The 27289-nt window shown below is 37.6% G+C and overlaps 3 protein-coding genes across 7 annotated transcripts; 2 read left to right on the top strand and 1 right to left on the bottom strand.

The window, feature by feature from the left end:
- The first annotated feature begins 7 nt into the window (after nucleotides 1-7).
- On the top strand, nucleotides 8-12580 carry cspp1b (centrosome and spindle pole associated protein 1b). 2 transcript variants are annotated; one of them, XM_056744369.1, is made up of 27 exons: nucleotides 8-1002; nucleotides 1154-1252; nucleotides 1398-1455; nucleotides 1563-1657; nucleotides 1730-1789; nucleotides 4506-4657; nucleotides 5135-5197; nucleotides 5322-5410; nucleotides 5632-5728; nucleotides 5818-5872; nucleotides 5954-6096; nucleotides 6185-6279; nucleotides 6419-6512; nucleotides 6603-6708; nucleotides 6839-6986; nucleotides 7079-7141; nucleotides 7220-7332; nucleotides 7476-7625; nucleotides 7790-7939; nucleotides 8813-8881; nucleotides 8977-9037; nucleotides 9577-9703; nucleotides 10027-10139; nucleotides 10332-10366; nucleotides 10472-10532; nucleotides 10907-11004; nucleotides 11691-12580. In XM_056744369.1, the coding sequence occupies exons 1-27, from the start codon at nucleotides 931-933 to the stop codon at nucleotides 11790-11792; spliced, it is 2568 nt and encodes an 855-aa protein (XP_056600347.1). In that variant the 5' UTR covers nucleotides 8-930; the 3' UTR covers nucleotides 11793-12580. The 2 variants fall into 2 exon arrangements, with proteins under 2 accessions (XP_056600347.1, XP_056600346.1); XM_056744368.1 differs by having other exon boundaries at nucleotides 5951-6096.
- Nucleotides 12581-12716: 136 nt separating this feature from the next.
- gbp2 (guanylate binding protein 2) lies at nucleotides 12717-18950 on the bottom strand. The gene is given in 12 exon segments (XM_056744375.1): nucleotides 12717-13209; nucleotides 13334-13527; nucleotides 14130-14232; nucleotides 15635-15847; nucleotides 16087-16265; nucleotides 16268-16336; nucleotides 16554-16796; nucleotides 17023-17216; nucleotides 17442-17551; nucleotides 17751-17878; nucleotides 18544-18738; nucleotides 18815-18950. Coding segments are annotated over 11 exon segments (1848 nt in total). The 5' UTR covers nucleotides 18737-18738; nucleotides 18815-18950; the 3' UTR covers nucleotides 12717-12987.
- gbp1 (guanylate binding protein 1) lies at nucleotides 18723-26609 on the top strand. Of its 4 annotated transcripts, none has more exons than XM_056744373.1 (11): nucleotides 18723-18861; nucleotides 19311-19519; nucleotides 21917-22044; nucleotides 22375-22484; nucleotides 22574-22770; nucleotides 22966-23208; nucleotides 23517-23665; nucleotides 23870-24001; nucleotides 25237-25449; nucleotides 25568-25670; nucleotides 25825-26609. In XM_056744373.1, the coding sequence occupies exons 2-11, from the start codon at nucleotides 19330-19332 to the stop codon at nucleotides 26217-26219; spliced, it is 1860 nt and encodes a 619-aa protein (XP_056600351.1). In that variant the 5' UTR covers nucleotides 18723-18861; nucleotides 19311-19329; the 3' UTR covers nucleotides 26220-26609. The 4 variants fall into 4 exon arrangements, with proteins under 4 accessions (XP_056600351.1, XP_056600352.1, XP_056600348.1 ...); XM_056744374.1 differs by lacking the exon at nucleotides 18723-18861 and adding an exon at nucleotides 18987-19101; XM_056744370.1 differs by lacking the exon at nucleotides 18723-18861 and adding an exon at nucleotides 19063-19200.
- Nucleotides 26610-27289: the final 680 nt, after the last annotated feature.

The raw sequence follows: 27289 nt of genomic DNA, 5'->3' as shown, positions 1-27289 counted from the left end.
TGTTTCCACATTATAGTTTCTAATGAACGTTTGTTAAAATGTGTTTTTTTGTAAGACAAACTTTACCAGTTTTCACGTTCTTTGCACATTGGATGTTTTATTCATTTATTACATGACATGACGAGTTGTGCTACGATGTTAAATTTGACAAAAACTACAATATCCACAACGCAAACAACGGGAAAGGTTGTGTTTTGTTTATTAAGAGTTTTTATGGGTATAAACTGCAGCTGCGTCTGTTTTTTGATATGCTGGGTAACGAGAAATGACAGATTTCCTATTTTATCCGCAAAAAAAAACGGTTAAATATTACTTTTAAGTATACAATTAACAGTCAATGTTGAGATAAAAATACAATTTTAATATTGAGAGCTTTTTAACGAACGGACAAAAATCTGTTTATTAAGGAACAAACATAAAAACAGTGAACATTTTTATTTTGTCATTGTGATGTAACCGCCAGAGGTTTCTAATCCTGAGCGCCCTCTACCGCATAAGAGCAGCCACTGCACCAGACTTGACGCAGAAGCCTAATAGACTAAAAGTCTCCACAAAGAACCTGCAGACTGTTCTTCTTTCCTCTTATCTCATCCTTTACTGTCTCCATACTCCCTTTCCTCTCTTCTCATCTCCATCCATCCCGATTGAGATTTCAGACATAACCGCCATTCCTCTTCTGTTTATCCATATGTTATACACATCAGCGGCATCGAGAGGAAGAGAAAAGCGGGATGAGAGGAAGTGGAATGTAGGAAAGGAGGAATAGCGGTGTTTTCTTTTTATAGCCGACCGTGCAGTGTGACCTACCCAGTAGAGATCTGTGAAATCAGATTTACATTCAACATATTGATCACTTATATTGATCAGATCAAATGATACATTCGAGCCATTTGTATTAATAAATAACATGTAAAGTTCACTATAGCCGGTATGGAGTCATCGAAACTAAGTAACACTTCAGAATCAGTTAAACGCGCACTTAAGCATTGTGGTGGAGAAACGGTGTGTAAACGTGTCACTAGATGTACTAGAGTAAATTAGTGTACCTAAAAACAAATATATTGTGTTCATCATGTATTGTTTATAGATGTTAATACAGGTTACAGAGCAACAGTTAATGGTTGTATGTTTTGCTTGAATATTTGTGTTTCAGATGGATGAGGTTTTGGAGAAATTTCTGGAAGACCAGAAGATGAAGATAGCAGAAGAGAAAGCCTGTCTGGAACAGGATCCCCCATACATGGAGATCAGGGTGAGGGACGTTTTTTGTCAACTGTATAAACATCAAATCACATATTTAAAGAAAACATTGATGATAGATATGCAGCAGACTACCACAAGTTAAGAGATACTTGACAAATGTTGTCTGATGTGTTCACAATCTTACAACGAACCAGAGACGTAAAGACCATGGTTTGCGGAAAGAGAACCAACGTCCAATCACGAGTCAGCAAGGTACAGTTGTGTTTATGTAATTTAATGTGGCTGCAGATTTATTATGGCGTGTGTTACTGTGCACACCTGATTTTTAAGAAACATCAATGTTATTGCATTGTGCGTAGATGCAGTGAGTCTGCCGCTGGGAGAGGAATATGAAAGAAAGAAACACAGGCTACAGGAAGAGCTTAGGAAAGATTACAGAAAGTACATGGTGGAGGTGAGGCGCACATTCTCAATGTCTGTATTTTGAAGTGAATCTTCTGATATCTCATTGCTGTGTCTCTTGCAGAGAGATCACTGGAGTGCTGGTGACATTCACACGGTTCCAAGGAGAAGAAGATTATCCAAGGTGTGTGTTTTAGGGATTAATAATGACCGACTAACAATGCTAATACAGTCTTAAAGTCCGGGTAAAGTGACATTAAAATATGTGTTCTGAGTTTGTCACTCAAAAGAAAAGTGTGTTATTAACCAGCCAGACAAATTTGAATGGAGAAAAAACAACCAAGTAAATAAAATAAGTTATCAAAATCTTGGAGAAATGAGCAGGACTCTATGCTCTCAAACGCTGGGGGCGTGTCCACTGTTGGCGCTGAATCCACGCCCACTAGCGTCGCTCAATCTGAGTCCCCAGTAGGGTATATGTGAAGATCTTTATGGGGGGATTTGAATTCAAACACGCACGATATTCATCAATAGATAATCACTGAAGCACGTTGCAATGACGTGCAGTGATCCTCCTCCCGTTCGCGTTTTCTCTTGTGTGGTGGGTGTGTCAAGAATGTCTGCCCAATCAGCAGCAACATGTATATAACCCAGGTGGTATTAAAGAGACAGCTCGCACAATGGGTCCATGTTAAGTCGTTTACAATCGTGTCCGCTGCAGCTCGTTATATGCAACAATTGAAGATATAAGAAGAGATATATTTTGCAGTATTCAACATGTATTTATACTGATTTCACCAGGCTCTGAAAATTCTTCAAAAAGAACATAAAAATGGCCTTCTCAACTCTTGCGTCATCACAACAGGGCATTCAACCGCACCACAGTTTCCATTTAAAGGGGTCATATGACACGGCTAAAACGAATATTATCGTTTGTTTTAGATGTAAAGCAATGTGTATACATTTAAGGTTTAAAAACACGGTATTTTCCACATGTGCATGTTTGTATCTCCTTGTAGTAGAGTAGGCGGGGCGAGACCGTGGTTCGAGTCCGGTGAGTAATTGTGAATGAGCGCCAGCTGTGCGCACACCGAATCACGTAGGAGATGGGAGCATAAAAGGAACGAAGGAGGCGGGAACCGGCAAACATTTAAACATTTAATAAAGTAATATAACAGCCGGCGGCCCCTCACGGACGACCGCCGGCGAACAAAACATAATATAAATACAAACATAACATAAGTTCGGGCCCGGTCCTCTCTCTTCGACGGTCCGGTCGCTCGTTCCTTTTATGCTCCCATCTCCTACGTGATTCGAGCCCGGTGTGCGCACAGCTGGCGCTCATTCACAATTACTCACCGGACTCGAACCACGGTCTCTCCCCGCCTACTCTACTACACTCCTCTTTAATCCGCCTCTCTGAAACGCACAGATTTTTTACAAAGCTCATCGCTCTGAAAAGCGAGGTGTGCTATGATTGGTCACTTAACCAGTTCATCAGGTTCCAAAGCAAGTGTACTGACAGGTGCGCCCACCTTACTTGCGTATACGTTTGGGCGGTCTTAGTCAAATCATACCACAAATTGATTTAGATTTGTGGGAGTGTGTTTACACAAGGCGTTTCAGGCGGGTCTGTGTGAGCATTCGCTTTTAGATTGAATGCATCTTTTGTTTCCGACACTTTCATTTATGCAATTTTTACTTGTTTAATACATGCATGGGCAACTTTTAACACAGCAAAGGCACAGAAAAGCATGTATTCGCGCCACATGCCCTGTTGAACACAGCCCTGTTTACTCGTGCTATTAATATAACACTGAACAAAGAGATGTCATACAGAAACAATAATACAACAGGTGCTAATACCAAGTTACTAGTTTCCACAAAAGCCAGAACAATACCTGTTGAGAGAAAGGGTTAGTTTTTCATTTGCCTGTCAAGTATTCACAGAAGAGATGGGTTTTAAGTAGTTTTTTGAATGTTGTGACTTGTGAGAGATGTGGTTGACTGAACTGAATTGGGAACAATGTTCCAGCAGGATGTAGTTGTGAAAGAGAATGTGTTGGAAAGCGAATTTACTGACTCTTTGAGATGGCAATACAATACATCCCTCGTTTGCTGAACGCAGTGTTCTTGATGGGGTGAATTGTAACACTCATTTCCTCACATCAGAAGCAAGCTACAGTTATCACTCCTAAAGGGATAGTTCAGCCCAAAACTCAAATTTGCAGTTTATTTTCTCACCCTCAGGCCATCCAAGGTGTAGGTGAATTTTTTTCTTGAGTAGAACCATAAAGAAGATTGTTTGGTAAAGTACCAAAATTAATAATATGAAACGTTTCTGTTCATTGAAATTAAATTAAATATTGACCTAAAAATTATTGGAAAGACTTAATTATAGGAAGAACTGAAATGCTGCCTCAAAAATAAACTGAAATGAGTTTAAACCACTAAAATTATAATAATAAACGAAAACTAAAATAAAAGTTAATTGATTAATTATCTTATGTCGGAGCTCATAGCCTCGTGGGCAGTGCTCCGATATGTGGCGCGGTTGCTTATCGGGTGACCCGGGTTCGATTCCTGTCTCATGATCCCTTCTCTCTCCCCCTACTTTGCTTCCAGTCCCCTCTCTCAAAAATGCCAAAAATATAATCTAAAAATTATAATCAGTCTTATATAGCAACATAAAAGATAAACAAATAATTTATAAAAACGACTAAAGCAAATACCAACATTGCTAAAACTTTTTACTTAAATTTACATAAAAGTATAAGCTAAATTTAAATATTAATAAAACTAAAATCAAACTGTAATAACTCTGCAACAGTATATAAATAAATCTTTTTTGTATGATCTGTACCTGTATAGGTAGCTCAGTATTTCTCTCTTTCCTTCAGACCGTCCGAATGAGAGATGTGGCCACCCTGACAGAGGTTTGCGGGCTGGGATGGGGCGTGTGCAGTTCTGAGGAAGACTGCAGCGACGAAGAACTCATACATTTACAAGGGGGGCGACTTCAGAGAGAAAGAGACACCAGAACAGTAAATAGGTGACAAAAGGAAATAAATTGCAACTTTTAATAAGCTTATCCTCCATAGGCTGATTTCGAGCCATGTTTGACGACAAACTCATAGTATGTTTCGACTATTTTGAATAATATAATAAAAATTCTATCATCATTTGCTCACCTTCATGTCATTCCAAACATATATGACTTTCTTTTTTTCTGCGGAACACAAAATAAGGTGTTTTGAAGGAAGCTGGAAACCGAACAACATTGCCCCTATTGACTTTCATTGCATAGACACAAAATCACCCAAAAGTCTCAAAATGTCTTCTTTTAAAAAAAATATAACATACTGTACATGTTTTAAATGATATGAGGGTGATTAAATGATAACAGATTTTTTATATTTGCCTAAACTACCCTCTAACAGAATGATCCATATGTGAGGCAACATAATTTTTAGATACATTTAAGATGTTTGTTTGCTGTAATAATATGAGCTCTGTCTCTCACTTCCAGAAGAAGAGGAGAATTTTTCACAGAAACAAATCATCACACAAGCAAACTACAGCACAGAAACAGGTGAACATACATAAACATCTATAATAGATATCATTAGATATAAAAGTCTAAATGGCCAATCCCAAGCAACAGTTTCCAAGCTGCTTCTTCATTGTTGCTCATATCACCATCAACTTTGTTGTAGGATGTCAGCACCTATTGCAGCTCAAGCCAATGAAAGATCTGACTCCATGGCCAGTCAGGACACAGTGTATACCACAGGTCTCCTAATAGGTAAGACCTCAATGTCATTACTGATTGTTGAATAAAGGTTCATGTCACTCAAAAACAGATTTACTCTACATGTGATGCTGGATAATTGTATTATGGTAAAAGCAAACCGGCTCACCTTGATTCTTTCCTGTAAGAATATTCCACTCGTATGACATTTACAGAGACCTAGACATAATATAATATATTTTTATAAATTATAAAAATATCATTTTGATTGACAGGTGCAGCGGATCAGGAAATCTCACAGCAGAGAAGAAAGGAGCATTATAGACATGAACTACAGGAGCAAATCATGGAGAAACAGAAGCACATGAGGAGGTGGGTGCAAAAAAAAATCTTGGTCAACAAGAACTGTGGTTTTGAACAATTGTGAATAATATTAATCCATTGTGTGTATGATTCTTTAGGGAGAAGGAACTGGACCTCAAGATTTCAGTCACTGGAATGATGGATTCAGAGAAGGTAACCAGGTTTGTTTGTGTGTGTGCGTTTCCTGTCAGTGAAGCTCTCGTGTTGATGTTGTAATATATTCCTTTCAAGCAGCTCTTTGGAAGCGAGACGCCTGGCTACAGGAGGGTTGGTGAGACGGACAGAATGCATTCGAGAGATGAAATAATTCGCCTGGACACCGCTGAGCCCCCTGAAGGTCTACTAAAGTACAGGTCAGATCAACTGTCTCCACGCAGGTAAATAGGAATATACAGAAACTCACACAATCACAGTCTGCACATGCTTTGTTGCAAATACGCTCATGTTTATGTCTCATTCCCGCAGAGAGACTTTTTTACCTTCTCACCTGCCGGCCCTTGCAGAAGCCTACAGGAGATCAAACCATGATGCTGATAATACACTGAGTCTCAGCACAGCCTGTAAGACATACTGAACATGTGGGGAAACTGTCATAATCTAAATGATTTTTCATTTTGTGTTTTGTTGCGTTATTAAACAATCAAAAGAAACATATTGATTGGATTACATGTCAGTATAATAGTGGGGATGTCTTCACAGATGGGCCAATAGCTGGAGTTTCTCTTCCAACATCATCAAGAGAGACACACCTGCTCAGTCCTCACAATGAGCCCAGGAGAAGCGCTTGCAGAACGTAAGTGGCCGGCCAGCAAATGCAATCTTACAGAACTTTTGCACTTATTATTGTCAGTGTATGCCTATTACATCTTGCATTGGATTTCAGGAGGTTTCTAGGGGAGAATGAAGGTGTGGCTTCAGGTCTGCCCATGTTTTCTAGGCATCAGCCTAAGACAGACAGACACAGCTACAAAGTGGAGCTCCAAAAGCAGGTGTGTTGTTATATATCCTTACCTTGGAAGTCTCAGTAGTCCATTTCTAACCGTGCAAAATAATAACCTTATGTAATGGTTGGATATATAACTATAGCCATTTGACCTAAAATGACTGAAAACTGTTAAGATAGAGGAGCGGGCTGCACGGAAGAAGGCAGAGAAAGAAGAGAGACGGAGACAGGAGGCAGAGATGGAAGCCGAGATGATAGCGTATGATCCCTGGGGAAGGGGCGGGGGCGGAGCTCCACTTAGAGACAGCACTGGAAATCTGATCAGTATGATTTTTAAGTTAATAATAAGATAAATAAGTAGTAATAAAAATAAAGAGTAACTGTGAAACATGACGTGCATGTGTGTGTTTGTGTAGCTGACCTGAAGCAGATGCACGTTTTAAATGCAACAGGAGCAGTACAAAGACAGGAGAGACCAGGTAACACACAGCCTCTTACTCATACACACAATTCTATAATGATTAATACATTTTTGAGTTGGATGTTTTTGTCTAAAGATTTTGCCCAGCCATGCTCGCCGGAGTTCACGAGAAGGAGTGTGTCCACCAATCAGGTGCCGTCACCCCAACAGCTGGAGCAAGACCAATACAAAGCTTACCTGAGACATCAGGTGGGCAACACACAGACATCTTTTACTTTTTAACTGAAATTGTTGTGTATATAATTTTATTTTCACTACTGGTCTTCGGCAACGTATTACATTTGTATATGCATATAAGCGGCACAAATATGTTTTTGAATGTGTTTCATCAGGTGGAGGAGAAGCGCAGGAAGCAGATGGAGGAAAGAGAGCAGCAGAGAGCAGAGGAGGAGAAGGAAGACAGAAGACTGGCAGAACAGAGAGAGAAAATCAGAAGAGAATATGAAGAAGAACAGGAGGGCAGGAGGCGGAGAGAGATGGAGGTTCCTACACTTCTATATTTCTCATATTATACATTGATAAATGGCTTCCTTTAGGCCTCTCTCCAGAAGGGGCTTAAACTGATTTAGAGATTCTTAAAATCTGGAGTGTTTCTGCCAAAATGCACTCCTGAGCTCACACACTGAGATTTGTGATATCACTGCAGCAAAAGCTGAAAAATGAAGAACTCGCCCGTCTGGCAGAAGAACGACGAAAGGAAGCGGAGAAAAAGAAGAAGGAAGAAGAAGAAAGAGAGAAAGAAAGAGCCGCTCTTAAAAAACAAGAGGAGCAAGAGAGACGAATACAGCAGCAGCAGGTTTGTTTGTGTGTGGTTACGCTTACTGTTGCTATAGTTAGAAAACAGATTAGATACATATTTATTATTATTATTAAGTTAGAGGTAAAGGGACATATTATTTAAAAATGAAAATTCTGTCATCATTTACTCACCTTCGAGTTGTTCCAAATCTATATAAATGTCTTTGTTCTGACAAACACAGAGAAAGATATGCGGAAGCATGCTTGTAACCAAACAGTTCTTGGAACCCATTGACTACCATAGTAGGAAAAATTACTTTATCATTTGTTTTGTTCTGTTGAACACAAAGGAAGATATTTTGAAGAATTTAGAACAGCAAACAGTTCTGGGGCACTTTTGACTACCATTGTTTTTTTCCTACTATTATCAACTCAACTTTATCTAAAAAACGCTTTTTACAATTTTCATTGTTACAAAGCAGCTGTACATGAGACACATTGACTACAAGTAAAACAGCTAAAGTCATACACCTGTAAAAACAAGAAAAAGACAAACATACAAATGCTCCACACACACGATATGCATACATACTTACACATATCGACATAGACGCACACACGCAAACACACTCGCACACACGCACAGTGAAACCACACATTTGATATAAAGCAGAGAGAACCACAGGTCAAATATTAAATGGACTATACATTCCTATATGCAATATTAATTATTAATTATTGGCAAAATCTGTCTGGACATAAGCATTCTTTCAAATATCTTTCTCTGTGTTCATCACAACAAAGAAATGTGTAGAGATTTGGAACAACTCGAAGGTGAGTAAATGATGACAGAATTTTCATTTTTGGGTGAGGTATTCCTTTAATATTATCTGAAACTGACTGTGTCAGTGACTCAATGCTGGTTTTCTAGGCTGAGCGCCAGTCATCCCCTCCCATCCCCACGCTACAGAATAAACACTGCAACGCACCACAAGCTACGGTAACAGACACAAACCCAAAGACAGACATTCACTTCAACCCACAAATGTTACAAACAGTGAATTTACTTACTATTTCCATATTTGTGTTTGCCAGGATTTTTCTCTCCCTCAGGCTCCGCCATCTTCAGACAACAGAAACCACCTGAAAGCAGAGTGTAAATGAACACACACACACACACACACATGTCTGGTTTATTATCTCCATGGATACAGTCCATAGGTGTAATGTTTTTTATACTGTACAAACCGTTTATTTTATCCCCCAAACCTAAAGATCAAAGAAAACATTTTGCATTTTTAGATAAAAAAAATATATTGTTCTGTAGGATTTATAAGCTTTTTCAATTTTGGTCCCCACAATGACACGAGTCCCAATGTGTTGGTGTGCATTCAGGTTTAGGTCCCCACCGGGATATAAAAACAAGACATGCACACAACCACACACACAATGAAGAAATCTTTTATAACTTTGCTAAGCAACGTGACATGCAATATATATACTTTAATGCTTATTGTTTATAAAATCAATTTCAATTACATTACATTATATATAAACTTTGACTATACATAACATTTTGATCATTTGGTTATTGCAAACCATTGTGATGAAAATGTCAAAACGACTTGCATTCCTGACATCCCATCTTCTTTTAATCAGGATAAAAGTTTTTATGAGGATATTGTCTCTCACTAGGGGACAGAAATGAGGTGGTTAAAGAGCTGTGTGCGTTAAGCAGACGTCTGCGCAGTGAGCAGCGGCGACTGGAGGAACAGCTCCTGGAGACAGACTGGGATCATTTACCCTCTCCCTTTACCGACAGGTAGAGCGTGTCTTATTGTACAAGTGATATAATATGTATAAAATGTAAGTTCTTTGTTTAGAATATTTTAACAGTTAGTCATGTCACATATGGTTGTTTGTCACAACAAACATTCAAAACAGTCACATCAGTACTGATGTGGGACAGAACAAAAACATGCATAACACAGAATGTTGAATTGTTTTGGTCTTATCTGGTTTAGAAAAATAAACATGGATGGCCTGTATTCTTTTGTGCTTTCTTGGGTCAAATTTCACGTATATTAAGAAAATGATGCATAGAAAGGGTTTTTAGTAAATGTTATTATGTACGGGTCTGTGTAGATGCAGAGCAGATGTGTTTGATATGGCCCGCTTGCATATGCCTGTCCGAAGCCCATCGTCTCGTGGCATTGAACCAGTCTGCTTCAAGGAAAATGATGACATCATGTTCAGAGGTAAGCATTTACCGTTATATTAATATTGTTGATCTTCATATTATTATATTTTGTCTTTGTGTACCTAATCATGTCTGTCACAAAATAGCAAATTGCACTAAAAACATAAATGGAAAACCTATTGGGTTTAATCAGCCAGAGTGTTTAAAAGGAGGACAGATCTTATGAAACAAATCTTTCTATATTTTACAGACGACCTTATGCCTCTTTCAAGAACACAGCAGTCTGTAAGTATGGTCTTCCTGTCTACTTTTATGTTTGTATGTAGGCTGTGTACAGCCTCAGGAACTCAGAGTTTAAAAGATTTGATGGATTCGTTTTGTCCCACACAGAGGTACAGAGACGTTGAGGGCGGGCGAGGATCTGTGCTTCTGTCAGAGAGTGAATTTATTGGTGAGATCACAAACTAGACATGTAGTCAAATCTTAAGACATTTAAAGCATGACTTTAGATTGAGTATGTCTGCCATGAAACGCGCTCTAAATAAATCAATAACTGTCGTACTTCCACTGCAACAGTTAATTCAGTTTGTGGTGGGGTGAAACAAAATGGTAAAGCATTTTAGTGCTCTTCTGGTTCAATATGAGGATTCATTGAACTGATCCAATCAGATTCAAGGACTGGAATGTTGTAGACTGTTACTTTTGTTCATAAATGCTATTCAATATTGTTAGCCAAATCAGTGATTGTTTTTTTCTGCAAATAAGATAGATATTACTCATTTATGCACTTTTAAAGCCCTCACTGTTAATGGATTTATTTTTTAGATCACAACGGAGCTGTGTTCCCGGTTCCTCCTGATGTTGAGAGGAAATCCACTCGACTCTCAGCGCGGGAACGACGCCGATTAGCCAATTTTCAGTCTGTAAATGACACTGTCATTAGTTCTGTCAGGAGATGTTTTGTCCCAAACACCTGACATGTCAAGTCTGTAAAAATGATTAAGATTTAACTGAAAATGTATGAAATATAACCAAGGAAACTATGGGAGTTATGTTGTAACTAAAAATGATGAATTAAAACATATTATATTTTCTCATCTTCAGTGTAGTCACCCTTTAACTAGTATTTGCAGAAATGTTTTCTTGTCATTTTATCAAGCAGCTTCTTGAGAATAATTATATTCTGTGCTGTTATATGCTGGTCTTCATTATTCAGTCAAAAAAAATTTTTTATTACATAAAATGTTAGTTTTGTCATGAAAAAACATGTTTGCAAACGTATATTTTTGTCAACTAAACTAATTTCAAACATAAGCATAAACATTCAGTAAAACGATAATAAAAGAAAAAAAATATAAAATAATGAGAAACATTTCAGTGTCCAAAATCTTTTGAAAAATAATGTATAGTAAATGTGGCAGAAAAAGATCTTCAGTTCAGTTCTGAGTTCAGCTTTATTTTCTTTACATAGAAAAATTGTCAAGATGTGTTGAACACACATAGTTGGGTTAATTTTCAGAAACATTTCAATGTCACCAAACATTACATTATTCATGTAATTATACAAGAACATATACAAGGCAGCCCTGATTTTTTCTCTGTGTGTAAGGCTACAGAAAAGCAGCAGCAGCAGTCAATAAACATGAAACTGCGAGACGCAAAAAATGAAGCCACTACAGTACTTAACACATCACAGCAGGTTCCCATTTAATCTTTACATTTACATTGTTGATCTTTAAATATGTATTGACCTAAATTTAATGTCAAAAGTAAATAATAAAGTGTTTATAATATATAACAGCAATACAATGACCATGATGATGTATATGTAACCATTCTGCAATAACCCGAATGAACCTTGGCTTACTCTGATTTTACCAGAGCAAAGGTTTCTAAGATCATTTCTTAACTTTCGTGCTTCTTATTGTTTACACTGCTCCAGTGCTTTTGGATGTTGGATCGGTTTTACATTTACAAACAATTATGTTACGGATGTGACATGATTGGCAGTCTTTGCATCATCTGCTTGTAAAAGGACTGATGCTGAAATTGTGCTGAAATAGTTGTGCTGTTGTAGTAATTGTGCTGAAATAGTTGGAAAATTAATGCTAATTCATTAATTAAATGAAAATGTTTTTAGGTTGCTGCTCTGACGAGGAAAAGGATGAAGCTGGTCAATGTGATAAACGTTTCGACCTACAGTGTCCTGGAAGACCCAGCTCCATATACACCTACAGAGCATTGGATTAGAGCCGAATCCTCAGATACGCTCAGGACTGATGTCAGGCTCTGAACTATGGGTCATTGGGATTCACATGCAATACTTACAAAAGCACAAGCTCTATTGTGACACAGTGATAATATGAAGAACATTTCAAGTAAATTCACTACAGTGTTTGGTGAATCCGCTAGTTGATCTGTTTGCCAAAATGCCTGATGCTCTTTTTAACAAAAGGAATGACAGAAATGCTATCTTAAAATAAATTGTATAACCTTTTAGGGCTTTTGTGATAGATTTTTTTGAAGGGCTATATTTTTTTAAACAAATCCAGCCTCAATTGCAGAAAGTGTTTTACAGGAAAAAGTTGACCTGAGAGGAAACAATATCAAATACAAAAACAGCTCTTGACTTGATGCTTGAGCAAACAGAATTTATGCTGCTCCATGGCTTTCAAGTAAATATATATATATACATTTTTAAAGCAATACAGAGTGCAGTATTGGTTACTCTAAGCTATAAACAGCATATGTGACCACATCACTCTCTTAAGTCATAACTGGTAACTAATTCAAAACTATAAACTAATATAACAAATACTGTAAACTCTATTAATGTAACTAGACACACGTTGTGCTCTAAAATAAATGTCATTGTTTCTATATATTTGAAACCTGTGCATCCGTTTTCAAAAAAGCCGTGAGATAAAGGACAGACCTGCACCAATCGCTTTAGGTACGAAACCAGGCAAGACGAAAGTAGCCGCTGTACCGATACCATCTAGAACACGGCCAAGTGTGGAGGGTTTAGATTCCTCTTCTTTCCTAATGTCTGCTTTCAAACTGTCAATATTTCTCTGCATGCGATCAGCATCTCTCTGGAAGCCCTGAGTTAGAAGAGCTTCCCTCTCCTGCAATACAACACAAAAAAAACTAATTTCTTTGTTTCACACTAAATAAATCTTCACAAGACTTAGTTCAAAAGTTCTAGATTTCTGCTCCTAAAAGCATCACTGTTCGGTGCCATGTTCTTACTTTGAGTTTTGCATCGAGGACTCGTTCATTGTCTCTTCTCAATCTCTCTTGCTCTCTTTCCATCTGATGCATGAGGTGATTCACATGCTCATCGTGGGATCTCTGCATGTCCTGAAACGCCTGCATCTGTAAGCGGTTCTGTTCCTCTAGACTCCTCTGTCGCTGCTCTATAACCTCAGTCCTTAACCTCTCCACTGCAAACACACAAAGGCAAATTAAACATGTAATCCAACCAGGAATGGCAGCACTTGAGTCTAAATATTTGCCTATACTGTATATCTCCATCTCACGTAAAATTGTACCCATTAATCTAAATTCACTATGCAATCAAACAGGACAATTCTAAATCTAAATTACACAGTGTTGCAGTGATTATTATAAAATAATTTATCCATTATTATTATTTTGCACTTGTCGTCTCCCCCCCTCAACAACAACTCTTCACCGCATGACGTCAGCAACAAAAGAAGAGGTAGGACTATACTGACTGTCCAATGGCAAAGCATTTTTAGCCCTCCCCTCTAGGCCCAACTTTCAACAAACCAATCAAAAAAGGGAATTGCAAAAGGGCCTCGATTCTGCACGTTGGCCTACCTGCGAATACAGCACACAACCAATCTGACAAAGACTGGTTGCATTTCAGCAGTATAGATGCATAAGCAAACAAGACAGGTATCTTGGTGAGATGGTTATGAAAGTGTGAGCCACAGTCGCTAAATAAGAGCAGTAAATGAATAGTTGCAATGACAGTTGCTGAGAGCAAAAGGTTTGTGTGTACACCCGATTTCAATTTTACCTTCTCTTGCGTGTTCAGATGCACTGAGAGACTGGTCACACTGTAAAATCATCTTTCCAACATCTTCCTTTTCTTTCAAGTACATACTTAACACTTCCTCACTCTGTAGAAAAAAGCACAGCACATCTTATTAGGTTGATTCAGCTATATCTGTTTCGTGTGAATTGGTTTTATATGGTTACAACGTCAAGGGTTTAGATAATAGTTTTTTAAAACACAAAATCATTTATATGCACGCATCTTTCCTGTAGCTCAGTGGTAAGAGCATTGCGTTAACCATGCAAGGTTGTGGGTTCGATTGCAGGGGATTGCACATACCTAAGTATAAATGTAAAGGATGCTGCAATGTAAGTCGCTTTGGATAAAAGCGTCTGCTAAATGCCTAAATGTAAATGCATCTATCGCCCTCGCAAAGCAATGGTTTGTAATAGGATTCCGAGTTGCACCATAACTTAACTTTTTTTATGTATAAGGTTGGCAAGATAAGCAAGTAAAAGCTCTTAAAGGGGTCAAATAACACGGCTAAAATGAATATTATCGTTTGTTTTAGATGTAATGCAATGTCTATACACAATTTAAGGTCAAAACGCTGTATTTTCCATATACCGTGCATGTTTGTATCTCCTCTTTGCCCCGCCTGGTGATTGGTCGAATACTGCAAGCGTCTGACGGAAATGTAACGCGTCTTACCATATTTGGAACATCAGGTTCCAAAGCAAGTGTACTGACAGGGGCGCCCTCCTTACTTGCGTATACATTTGGGCGGTCTTAGTCAAATCTTACCACAAACTGAGGTAGATTTGTGGGGGTGTGGTTAGACGAGGCGTTTCAGACAGGTCTGGGTGAGCATTCGCTCTTAGATTGAATGCATCTTTTGTTCCGGCAATTTAACGTGTCTAATAAATGCATGGACCACTTATAACACACCAAAGACACAGAAAAACACATATTCGCGCCATATGACCCCTTAAAGAAGTAAAGACGGTTTTCCTAGTACCTTCTCCCCAGGACAGTCCTTTATATTAGCACCCTTTAGTGTTTTTTATGAATTGTAGAGAACCGTCTCGTTTCACAAGGAAGTCTGGTCATCTTTGTTCCTTGTATTGTCTGAGGAAGGTCATGGGGAGGTCTGAGGAACCGCATCATGGTTTCATTTATGTTTTTTCCTCATTCATAAACGTCTCTCACTGATAAAAAAAGCTTCCTCAGACAATACAAGGAAACAAAGACTTCCTTGTGACACGAGAGATGTCTCTCAAATTCTTAAAAAAAACCTTTCAGTCTTATCAATTTTTATCTTATAAAATATCTTCAGTTTGTACCATCGTGAACATAAATAATTATGGCTTCAGAAGATAAAAATCACAAGAATTCAGGGACTAGTTTTAAAGTTCTTTTTGTCAACATTAGCTGAATGTTCCAACAGGGACAGTTTGGGTTTATTTTTTTTACGTTATTTGTTAATGAATCTAAAGATCACACAAGAATGTGTGTTTGTATTGTACCATTAGTTTTGACTGTGTCTTTGTTCTGTACTCATTGGTCAGCTCTTTAAGTGTATCTTTGTACTCTCTGTATCCTCCAGGGTTCATGTACAATCCAGCAGAAATGGCATTTTCCAAAGTTTCAAACACATCACGCCGAACTGCTTCACACTGTTGTATAAACTCCTGCTGATTCTGGTAACACATCTCTTGATAATTATTGTAGATCTTTTCCTAAAAGAAAGGAAGCGTTTTAACAGTTTGTACCTATATTTGAGATAACAGCATGTCCTTGCTTGGCATATATAACCTATAAACCAAAATATCGTATTTGTAATTCTTTTTAGATCTTGAATCATAGATTTGTGGACCCTGCTGTTTAGTGAGTATTACAAGCATGCAAATGAGGTCTATCTTAAGTGGTCTCTTTCTTTTTTATGTATTTCAGTTTTGTTTGGTCTATCAGCACTTACTATGAGATCTTTTTGATGTGTCTGTTCGTTGTCATTGAAGGACATGGTGATAAACCGTCCAACAGCTGCCTTCTCTGCCATTTGGTGGACATCAGACAGATCTTCGGGGTTCATGGGAAGCTGAGTGCGTTCAAACATCTCTTTCATGTAAAGCTCCATGGCCTGTTCCACCGCACGTCCGCGTTCTCCAGACAGGGAACCTTCCCGCTGCGGATGGCCTCCACATACACTTCAGCCAGATTACCTAGAGCTGTCAGAGAACCGAGGAAAATCACTTCATTGTAAGGCATCTTATATTCACAAATCTCTGCACTGAAAAAATCCTGGTGAGTTTTTAATTTTTCTTTTTTAGAAAACATCCTTAAAATATGAAATTTATTCAGGAGCACTTTCTTCACTTATGAGACTCACAAATAAAAGTTTTTATAAATCTCTATTTCCACAAGTGATTCTGTGATGATACACACCAGTTCCTGTAACTGCACGACCTCCGCTGAGACTTTTCGGCTCTGTGCAGTTGTAAATGTAATCGCAGAAAGTGTTTGTCTGTTGTAGGAATTCTGGCTCCAGGTCCTCCTCAGTTAACGTCTCCATTTTCCTCATGTCTTCTGTTCCAGCAGGTCGAGGAAAGACAAAGCACTTCCTCACAGCAAAGAAATTGCGCAGACACTGGCGAGGAAGGTTAAACCTCACTGTTTGAGGAGAAGTACCTAAAACAGAAAATAACATTCTGAGAAAGACGTAATAATTAAGCTGATATTACATTCAACAGGTCAGATGTAATAAAAGAGTTAATCCCCTACTTAGTACAAATGTAAATGCTGGAAAATTTTCTGATTTTTGGTGTATCTTAACCTTTAAAGTGTTTTCGTCTTTTTAGTCGTCTTCATCTAATTTTATGAATTATGGGTGCGTACGTTTGTGTCAATTTTTCACCTGTCTTGAGTGTCAGCGATCTCTCAAGATACTGGTCTGATGTTATGGGCTCATCGGCTATTTTCAACTCCAGAGTGAAGTCCCGAACAGCCCAGACAAAAGACGGGAAAACCCGCATGAAATCAGCAGACTCGTCCTCGTCTGTGCTTGGGTTTGCCTTCACGCGAATGTTTTCCGTCAGTTCTGTCACATAACTATAAACACTTTTCAGGAAGAATAACACTGTAGCCTTGAGGAAATGTGGGTATTAAGTATTAATTTCCTCAATTTAAATGCAATAAGTGTCATTTTAAACTAAAAAAGTAAAAAAATATTACTTTAATCAAAACAAACTCCAATTCAAACTTACATATCTTCAACTTTAAACTTTGTATGACTGCACTACTTCTATTTGTGTGTATACAGTATGTGAAGGATACTGCAATTTTTCCAGCGCCGTGTTGTCAATGACCCCTAAGCTGTTGTACACCAGAGTGCTGCTGAGCAGAACAGCCAGACAGAAGATCCATGTGTCATGTTTCTCATCCCCCTTAAAAACATTAAGAGTTCATCACCTCCAGTTATATATCACATGTTTCATATACTATTAAAAGACCAACCATAGATTGGAATTTTTCTATAATCTCTATTTAAATGGCTTCATAGTCGACAGAAAGTGAAAGTACAGACAAAGTGATGACAACATTGTTTTGGATATGTTTCTGTGGATACCATTTAGCTGTTGTTACCTTCTGTACGTCACCAAGTCCCTCTGTGTCTAGAAGCACCAGAGTGTGGCCTTCTTTACTTGGGTGAGGAACACACCAGATCCAGATGCCTTTGGTCTTGGATTCGATCGTGCTGCCGAGAGCAAAGCCTGAAACAATGACAAATAAAAATGTCCATGAAACACGTAAACTATTTAAGTCTACTTATTTATAGTAATACTTTAAAGTTCCTGTGCCAAACCAGAACACAGGGCACATCAAATTTGTTTTCAATGTTTTCGCATAAAGGCTATTACATTAAAAAAAATTAAGATTGTTACTAAATAAATACTTTCTGTTTGTTTTAAATGTCATTTTATAGTTGTCTTTTTTGCATGTTTTCTGCATGTTGTTCACACGACCTAACTTTGATTTAGCAGATAAAAAAGTGATTTATTTATTTAAAAAAAAACTTTAGCAAACCTTAAACTCTTTTGAAAAACATATTTCTTGATGATATAAAGACAGTTTAGTCCTACTGTACATTGCTTAATCTAAGCTCCAACAAAATACATGAAGTTTTAAATAGAAAATGTCAATAGGGAAGGTGTAAAACATAAATCATAAAAAAAGTGTATAAACGTTTTAATGTTATAAGCAACATGCCACTTACATTGACCCAATATAAGTTTTATTACATTATTAATCAGCATAACGTTCAATATTTGTATTTCCTTTGTTTTCTTGTTTGTTATTACTGCTCAAATAATGAAAAGTCAATGATGTTACTTGATCAGAATAAAGTGCACATGAGAGTTTTTGCAGGTTCCCTCACCTGCCTGTTGTCCCGCTAAGCGGTTCATGAGATAAGATTTCCCGGTACGGTAGAGTCCCACTACAGACACGACGACCACCGGCTCAGTGATCCCGTCCAGAACGTCCTTGCCCTCTTTACTCACCATCAGTTTGCCGTTGTCATCATTTTCAATGAGACACACCGGAGCAGGCATGCGTCCACCACACGCCATGACTGTGAAAACAAACACACACAAAATAGCACACACAGCAATAACCGGACGCGCTTATTTCGTTGTTAGCAAACTTACTTGATCCTGTTGTGAATACCGTTCGGGAAGACTCGACCGTAGACTGTGTAAGTAAATGCACGAGCTCAGTCAGGACCTTTGTTAAATGTTCTCTTTGCTTTTTAAAGACGCTTAGGCGTGTCGCGTGCGCGCTCGATGCCTCGATATGGTCAAAGACGGCAAATGTGAAAGTAAAAGCCAAAATAAGCAGCCGACAACAACAGATGCTTTCTCAGAAATCACCCCGTTTAGCGTCAACCCACATTTAATCTGGGCGGAAACGTGACAGTTCCCATGGTAGATAAACAGTGAGTTATTTGCATTGCTGCACATAAACTGGAAGACTGTGCAACTTTATTACAAACCGCTGCTGCACGATTTAACGTTGAGACGCATCGATTTTGTGGGTACAGTAGAAACATTGTCATGTTTAGGCCGTATAACGGTCGTTCATTTGTTCGACTGAATCTTTAAAAAACGTAGTGATTGAAGTATTTTGTTTGTTTACCTTTTGCAGGAACAGCTAGAGGACCAAGATGTCTCAAGCCAGCCCGATGCCGCGGCCGATATGTTTGGTGAAGAATGTGTGCGGATCGCTACAAGTATGTAAGGACGCGATTGAGTTCTTGAATGGGATCAATCAGCCGGTGGTGGTCGTGTCTGTAGTGGGACTTTACCGCACAGGGAAGTCTTACCTTATGAACCGACTAGCTGGACAGCAGACAGGTGAAACAACTTTTTATTGTATTCATATGTATTTATTTAAAATATAATTTCAGGAAAAAAATGTAATAAACTGTTTTGTATACGATTTAATAATAAAAGAAAGCACTATTGATAATACTAATAATTCACTTTGAATACATATCGGGCGGAGAGAGCTTAACATTTACATTTAGGCATTTGGCAGACGCTTTTATCCACAGCGACTTACATTGCTTTTTCCGATACATTTTACATAGGTATTTGCAATCCCCTGGGGTTGAACCCACAACCTTGTATTGTTAACACAATGCACTTACCACTGAGCAACAGGAAAGCGTAAACAAGATTAAAGCAACGTTATTATGAACTTGTGGAGAAATCGCATAAGGTGCTGGCATGGAAACTAGCGGTGGAAAATAAGCAAATAATCAACTCTATAGACTCTAGTTATAATGTAATTTATAATCCAAAAGAAAAAAATAGAAAATTCAGAGAGTTTTACAAAGAACTGTATTCTTCCCAAACATTTATTTCTTCTGTTGACCTACTATTCTTAACTGAAGAAGATGGGGGTTGCTTAAACAGACCGTTTTCCATTAATGAACTGGTCGAAATAAATCTCCTTCTTCTCTCAGTCTGTACTATCCAATAAATGTACATGAATAAATCAGATACCAGAGGCTCATGTACAAAGAGTTAATTTCTTACTATTGTGCATTCACAACATGAGCACAGCAAAACGATTCTAATTATAAAAACGTTTAAAGCTCTGATATTTTCAAGCCTTAATTTGTTTAAGGGCTCTTTTTTAAACTCATTAAAATATTAAAAAGAAACCATTCCATTTCAAATGTGAACCCTATTGACTATGACAAAGACATCACTGTTATAAAAATAAATATGCTCAATCACTTAGTGACATTAAAATCGAAACCATCCACGTGTTGTTTGAACATCTTCGCGTATACAGAAGTAAACAAACGTCGACTGTATGGCGCATGCGCACTTATACATGCATGACGTCGAAATGCATGACGTCACCGCGCTACAGTCTGGATCGGGGACTATTTGGGCTGGCAGGGATTTTCCACTCCAGTCCGTGCACACTGTTATCAAGTCATAAACGTTTAAATACAGCATATATGTAACATACGGACAATGTATATAAACACAAGCAATCATTACATAGTATAAAGAAGAGGCCACTATCTTTTTTTAGTATAACACACATTTATACCGCCATTAGTCGCCATGTTAGTCCCCTGAATCTTAGTGCAGAGCAAAACGTGATTGGCTGAAGTTAGAACGTGGCCTATTGGACAACAAAAGCGGAAGTTAACCGGTTGGCCTACGTAGATAGTGGATAGTTTGTGGATTTTGCGCACGATTTGACGTTAGAAATGTTTCAAAATGCACAGAGAGCCATCTACAAATGTGTGCACTGATCCACAAATGCGTACCTCGATTCACAAATGCACAGAAAGCGATCCACAAATGTGCAGAAAGCGATCCACAAATGTGAAGAAAGCGATCTACAAATAAATATCATTAAAATACATTTCTAGATAATTTTTATTTCCAAATCTCGTATTTATTTGTGAATTCCATTTATTTTTGTGCAATGTCTAACATGTATTTATGGTTCGATTTTGTGCATATGTGGATTTAAAAAATGTTTGTGAAATTCTCTATATTTATTTGCGAATCGTAGTTTATTTATTGAGAATAATGAAACAAATCTGATCCCATCCTTAACGCTTACCTGGTTTAACATGGGACCGACAGCAAGGCGGAAAATATCTTCTTAAGTTTATGCACATATCAACGGCAAAAATGGTCAAAAATGAACTTTGTGTCTAATTACCATTTACATTGTCGCAATCACATGTTGACGGGCCTGAAAAGCTTGTTGGTTGGGCTGCACATACACTGTTCTTGCGTCGGGGTCATCTGGCGGTGCCAGCACCTCACCAAGTGATATGCCGTGCCTGTGCGCAACATTGTTCAGCACATAAAATACCTAGGCATTCATGTAGATAGAAACTTGGAAATAATCCCTTAATTTACTTTTTCTAAGGAAGAGTAACATAATCACAGAAACCAGTTACAGCCAACACTGATAACAAATAGTATACAATTATAAATGTAATAAAACTGTTAGTGAAGATCTAAAACTGTGTTGACAATAACATATTTTTTGTTTGTATCACTGTGCGGAAGACAGCTGTTACGTAAGTTGTTTAGCAACGTAAGCATGTCAAGGACTTTATTTACCATCTAATTTAATGATACAATAAAAACATATTTTACAGAATGTTTATTTAAAGACAATACTTGAAGCTGTCTTGTTGTGACTTAAGTCAAGACTGAAGGGATTGTATAAGGCATGACAGTGTTGCTTCATGCGTTTTGTCTCAGGCTTTGCTCTGGGTAACACCATTGAATCAAAGACCAAAGGCATCTGGATGTGGTGTGTCCCTCATCCATCTGAACGGGGACAGACTCTGGTGCTACTGGACACAGAAGGACTGGGTGATATAGACAAGGTGAGGACATAACTTTTGTTCACATTGTGTAGCATAGGATTTGAATAGTAGCTTGTCATAATTGTATTATTTGCTGATGTAACCCAAATAAGGACTGTATTTGCATTCTGTTTGAAAATACAAATGTTGATTTTGCGGTTAGTATGAATAAGACATACAGTATGTCTTAAGATTTCACTTTTGGTGTTGTGTTTATAAAGGGTAAGGTTGGAATGTTGTTTACTCTCTAGATCCTATCTGTCTATAGATTTGTCCTATCTGTCTCAAATTGTGTGCTGTCTGACATTGTTAAGCTGTTTTGATCTGAAAATGCTGAGCTGTCTGTTTCAGGGAGACTCTAAGAACGATGGCTGGATCTTCTGTCTGGCTGTTTTGCTCAGCAGCACTCTGGTGTACAACAGCCGAGGAACCATTGATAATGACGCCATACAAAAGCTGCAGTATCCTTTATCTTCCCACATGCATAATCCTCTTTCACATATACACACATACACATTAAAAGATGCTATTATTCCTGAATGTGCTGCAGTTACATTACAGAGATTTCTGAGCAGATCAAGATCAGATCAGCAGAAGCAGGTGAAGAGGGGGATGAGGATTCTCAGTTTGTGCGTTTTTTCCCATCGTTCGTCTGGGTTGTGAGAGATTTTACTTTGAGTTTGGAAATTGACGGGAATGAAGTGACCGAGGACGAATACCTTGACTTTGCCCTTCAGCTGAAAAAAGGTATATTAAACAAAATGCCCAACCTCGGATCATGTTGTTTTCTGGGTAGAATTAAGTTTTATTTTAAAAAAAGAGTTTAAGTGATTTTTTTGGTGGTTAGCTACGAATGTCTAACTCTAAAATTATTAATTTTATAACAAATTTCCATGGAAAACATTTGAAATGTTAACTTTTTTTTATTGTTTACTTGTTGAGGTGTCAATAAGAAAACCAGCGACTACAATCTGCCTCGTGAGTGCATCCGGAGTTATTTCCCATCTCGAAAGTGTTTCGTCTTCCCATCTCCAGCCTCACCAGACAACATGAGACGCTTGGAGACCCTACAAGAACGTGACCTTGTGCAAGGTTTTCTAGAGACTACGGGTCGTTTCTGTGAATACATATTTGTCAAGAGTCCTGTGAAAACACTGAAAGGAGGTCACAGAGTTACTGGAAAGTGTGAGTGTTTAATTAAATTTGATTGTTTAAACATATACTACACATCAAAGTGTTTTTAGTATTTAAGTTCTTCATGATATCATAAATTTAAATAGTGGTAGAGCATATTTTATCAAAAGATCAGTGCCATTATTTTGTCTTGAGATGCACACCAGAAATGTATTCTTAAAAGGTATAATTTATAATAGAGATAAATATCTTAATTCAACTAAGGCATTGCCCTTGCTTAAACTAAGATGTGTCTGTGAAACCGGCCAAATGTACTAAAATCAAATCTATTTTGACGTGTTTTGTGTTTGTTTTGTCAGTGCTCGGTCAGTTGGCTCAGATTTATGTAGAGACCATAAGCAGTGGTAAAGTTCCCTGTCTAGACAATGCTGTGGTCGCTCTTGCAAATCTAGAGAACAAGGCGGCTGTTCAAGAAGCTCTCAAAGTGTATAAGAGCGGCATGGAAGAGGTAAGACCAACACTAAATCTAAATTCTATTAAGCTGTCCTTAGAGTTCTAAAATCAGTACTGAGAATTTGCAGTGTGGTGGTGTGTATTAAAAAAATAGAGTATGTTTTAGTATTAAATAATTATCTCATCTTAAATTTAAACAATATTTTTGTTACATTTAACATAAGACAAAATACAGTGTAATGTGAAGTGTGTTTTGTAGGTGAAGAACAACTTTCCTGTAAGTGTGACTGATTTTACCTCTGAGCATCAGAAGTCAAGCAAACTGGCAACTTCCGAGTTTATGAAAAATTCCTTTAAAGATGAAAAAGGAGATTACTTGAAGCAACTGGTGGTAAGATCCATATACTTACATAAAAAAGAAAGCAACTTCTAAACACACACTGTCTTACAATACCTGTCAAAAGTTTTAGAACACTTGAGTGAAATGTCCTTATCTTAAAAAGGTTTTGATTTAAGGTAAGCTGAACTGTCTGAAATTAATTTCGTAGACAAAATATAATTTGCCGCCTTGGAATTATAATGTTTTTCAGACATTTTTGTCAAAACTGAATAAATCTCATATTCTTATTCTGTGACAATTTATTTACATTCTGTGGGTTTTTTTTAGGTAGGTTTGTTCAACGATTAATTATGATTAATCACAATCAGAATGAAAGTTTGTTTTTACACAATATTTTATCATAGTACATATTAATTTTGTATGTACAGTAAGTTTATAATTATTATAATTTTATATTATGTAAACACAAACTTTTATTCTGGATGCGATGAATCAGAAATAATCATTGAACAACCCTACGTTGCGTCCATTTTGGGACATTTTTAGAAAACAAAAAGGTTTTATTTACAAAGATAACTGCTAAATATACAATACTTAGTATTTAATGCTACACTTACATCCTGTGATAGCAGTTTGAAGTTATAGCTGCACTCAGTTACATTATGGCATCACTATTTCCCCTGCTTAAAACATTCCTCTGTTGTCTGATATCGTTCACAAAATTAGACAAATGAACAAATTAAATTTACTAAATTCACAACAAAGTAGCTCTCCCTTTTTATAAACATTTACTCAGTAACTTTTAATCAAAGTCACTGAGTTAAGCTGTGACACGTCAGAGGGGACCTGCCCCCCCGACTGAGACTGGTTTCTCCCGAGTTTTTTTTCTCCATTTATTTATCATTGGAGTTTGGGTTCCTCGCCACAGGGCCGTGCTGGCTTGCTCACCGTGAAACTGCTTTTATTAGATATTACTTATTAGAATGATCTTGCTTGTTCTATAAACATGCGCTGTGTTTATACATGCGCTGTGTTTATACCTTTTCTGTGTTTTTCTTATTTTCTCCTGTAAAGCTGCTTTGGAACAATGCACACTGCGAAAAGCGCTATATAAATAAAATTGAATTGAATTGAATTGAACTGAACAAAGTCAGGTGTAATGCAAAAATCTCAGAATGCAGATACAACCTTATAATTCCAAGAAGACAAAGTACAAATATATTTTTTTCCGTACAACCTAACATTTTATTTGTGTCTGAATTTGTGATGTGTATGTATGTTTATAGCAAGATATCGATATGTGCTATGTAGTACTAATGGAAGAGAATGAGATGGCATCAGAGAGGAAGTGTAAAGAGCTGCTGAAGGATCTGTTCTCTGACATGAATAAACGACTGCAGAATGGAGAATACAGTCAGTGTGGAGGATATGAAATCTACTGCAGAGACAGAGACGCCATCATTGTACAGTATCGCAGAGAACCAAACAAAGGAGTCAAGGTGACCACACGTCCTGTGTGTGTGTTTGTGCATGTGTGTTTCTGTGTGTTGTAGATTGTGTTTATGATATAAGATTGTGTTTATGAGTGTGTTCTTCAGTATGTGTATTGATGTGCAGGCTGAGGCGGTACTGAATGAGATCTTGAATGAGAGGGAAGCTGAAGGAAAGAGCATCCTTCACGCTGATGAGAAACTCACTGAAAATGACAGAAAGATCCAAGGTAAATATTTATTAACTAGGGTTGTAGTGAATATCCTGGAGCATTTAAAACTTGAAAATAAATGTAAAATAGAACCTAGAGACATTACTATAAACATAAACTCACTACTGTCGTTTCTCTTTTTTTTCTTTCTCTCCAATGACGAAATGATCAGAGGAGAAAGAGAAGGCGGCTCTGCTGGAGCAGAAATGTAAGGAGGAAGAAGAGAAACGTATTGACTATGAACATAAGATGGAGGTGGAGGAAGAGCGTCAGAAGGACAGAATGAAGCAGATAGAGGAGAAGTTCAGAAAGGAGATGGAGCAACAACAGGAGGAGATGGAGAGAGCTGTGGAGAGCAAAGTAAAGGAGCGGGAAGCACTCATGGACAAAGGTTTTAAGGAGAAAGCTGAACTAATGGAGGATGAGATAAAAAATCTAAAAAAACAACAAGAGGAGAAAAGTTCTGGTGGTTGGTTTAAGGAATATGTGCTGCCTATTGTTAAAACATGTGCCGATTTGCTTCCCACTGTCCTCCAACATAGATTTATGATGAAAAGACTCAAATGACAAATATCTAATAATTATAAATAACTGTTTTCTCACAGTCATTCTTTATTAAGGAATATGAGTTTACAAAACACACATACCTCGGTATAGGGTTTAAGATATATCATGCTATGCATTTCTGGGGGTGTGAACTGTTTTTTTTTATTAGATTTCTTTGAGCTTGGAGGCTGACAAATGTACAGTGTTGGCTGAACTGTAAACGTTTGTTTTGTTTTGTTTTCTTAATCTTATTTTAAGCTCCAAAAAAATTTATGTTTCTTGCTCAATAAAGTGTTTCTCACCAAAACTAGAGAAAATAGTCTGGGCTATGAAAACCATTTTGTTATTCCTCTTCTTAACAACTGTATATATATATATATATATATAAAATAAATAAATAAATACTATTTATACCATGGTCTGTGTGAATACTCAACTCTGATTGGCTGGAAGGTGTGCATTAATCCGTTGAATGCATAGCTAGTTCCAGTCAGTCTGATCAACATTTAAAAATACCTTTGATTTTCACCTGTCGGATCTAGACTTACACTGTAAACATCAATAACAGCTTTTACTTGGCAAATGAACATGTTATAAGCAGGACAATCCGGCTAGCCGTGAATTAAAGGATTTTTGAGCACTTCCCAGAGGTTCTTGGCCTCCATGTCTAGCTGTGGATTATGCCTTACATATACAATGTTGGGGTTACGGGTAACAAGTAACGTGCGTTACGTAATCAGAATACTTTTTAAGAAAGAAATAAAACGCCTTTACTTTATACATTTACATATCAATGCTCGAGTTACTTTGTTTTTCAAGTAACTCGAGTTACTTTTCAGTCAAAGTGGGGAGTGGGCAAAGTCTAGCAAGGGAGAAAGAGACAAAACAACTGTCATCTGTTAGTCTCCTCACCAAATACCAGCATACAGGGGCGCCTGCGCCATGAATTTTGGGCCCTATGACAAAAAATCAAATTGGGCCCCCTCTGCGCAGCTGTTGTCACCACATCTCTAGGAACTGTCACATCAAAAGCTTTACATAACTCTAATTAAAAGCTTTCCACAGTCTTGCTTCTTGTAGTTCAATAATAG

This window comes from Triplophysa dalaica, chromosome 3, assembly GCF_015846415.1.
Source record: "Triplophysa dalaica isolate WHDGS20190420 chromosome 3, ASM1584641v1, whole genome shotgun sequence".
Taxonomy (NCBI): domain Eukaryota; kingdom Metazoa; phylum Chordata; class Actinopteri; order Cypriniformes; family Nemacheilidae; genus Triplophysa; species Triplophysa dalaica.
The sequence above is the reverse complement of the archived record's forward strand: the minus strand, read 5'-3'. Positions and strand labels throughout refer to the sequence as shown.

Coding starts and splice junctions, on each gene's coding strand:
- gbp1 (XM_056744373.1), top strand. CDS start 19,330: ATGTCTCAAGCCAGCCCGATGCCGCGGCCGATATGTTTGGTGAAGAAT. Junction 22,045..22,374: donor GACTGGGTGATATAGACAAG/GTGAGGACATAA, acceptor TGTCTGTTTCAG/GGAGACTCTAAGAACGATGG. Junction 25,450..25,567: donor AACCAAACAAAGGAGTCAAG/GTGACCACACGT, acceptor ATTGATGTGCAG/GCTGAGGCGGTACTGAATGA.
- cspp1b (XM_056744368.1), top strand. CDS start 931: ATGGAGTCATCGAAACTAAGTAACACTTCAGAATCAGTTAAACGCGCA. Junction 7,940..8,812: donor GACGAATACAGCAGCAGCAG/GTTTGTTTGTGT, acceptor CTGGTTTTCTAG/GCTGAGCGCCAGTCATCCCC. Junction 11,005..11,690: donor GATTAGCCAATTTTCAGTCT/GTAAATGACACT, acceptor TCTGTGTGTAAG/GCTACAGAAAAGCAGCAGCA.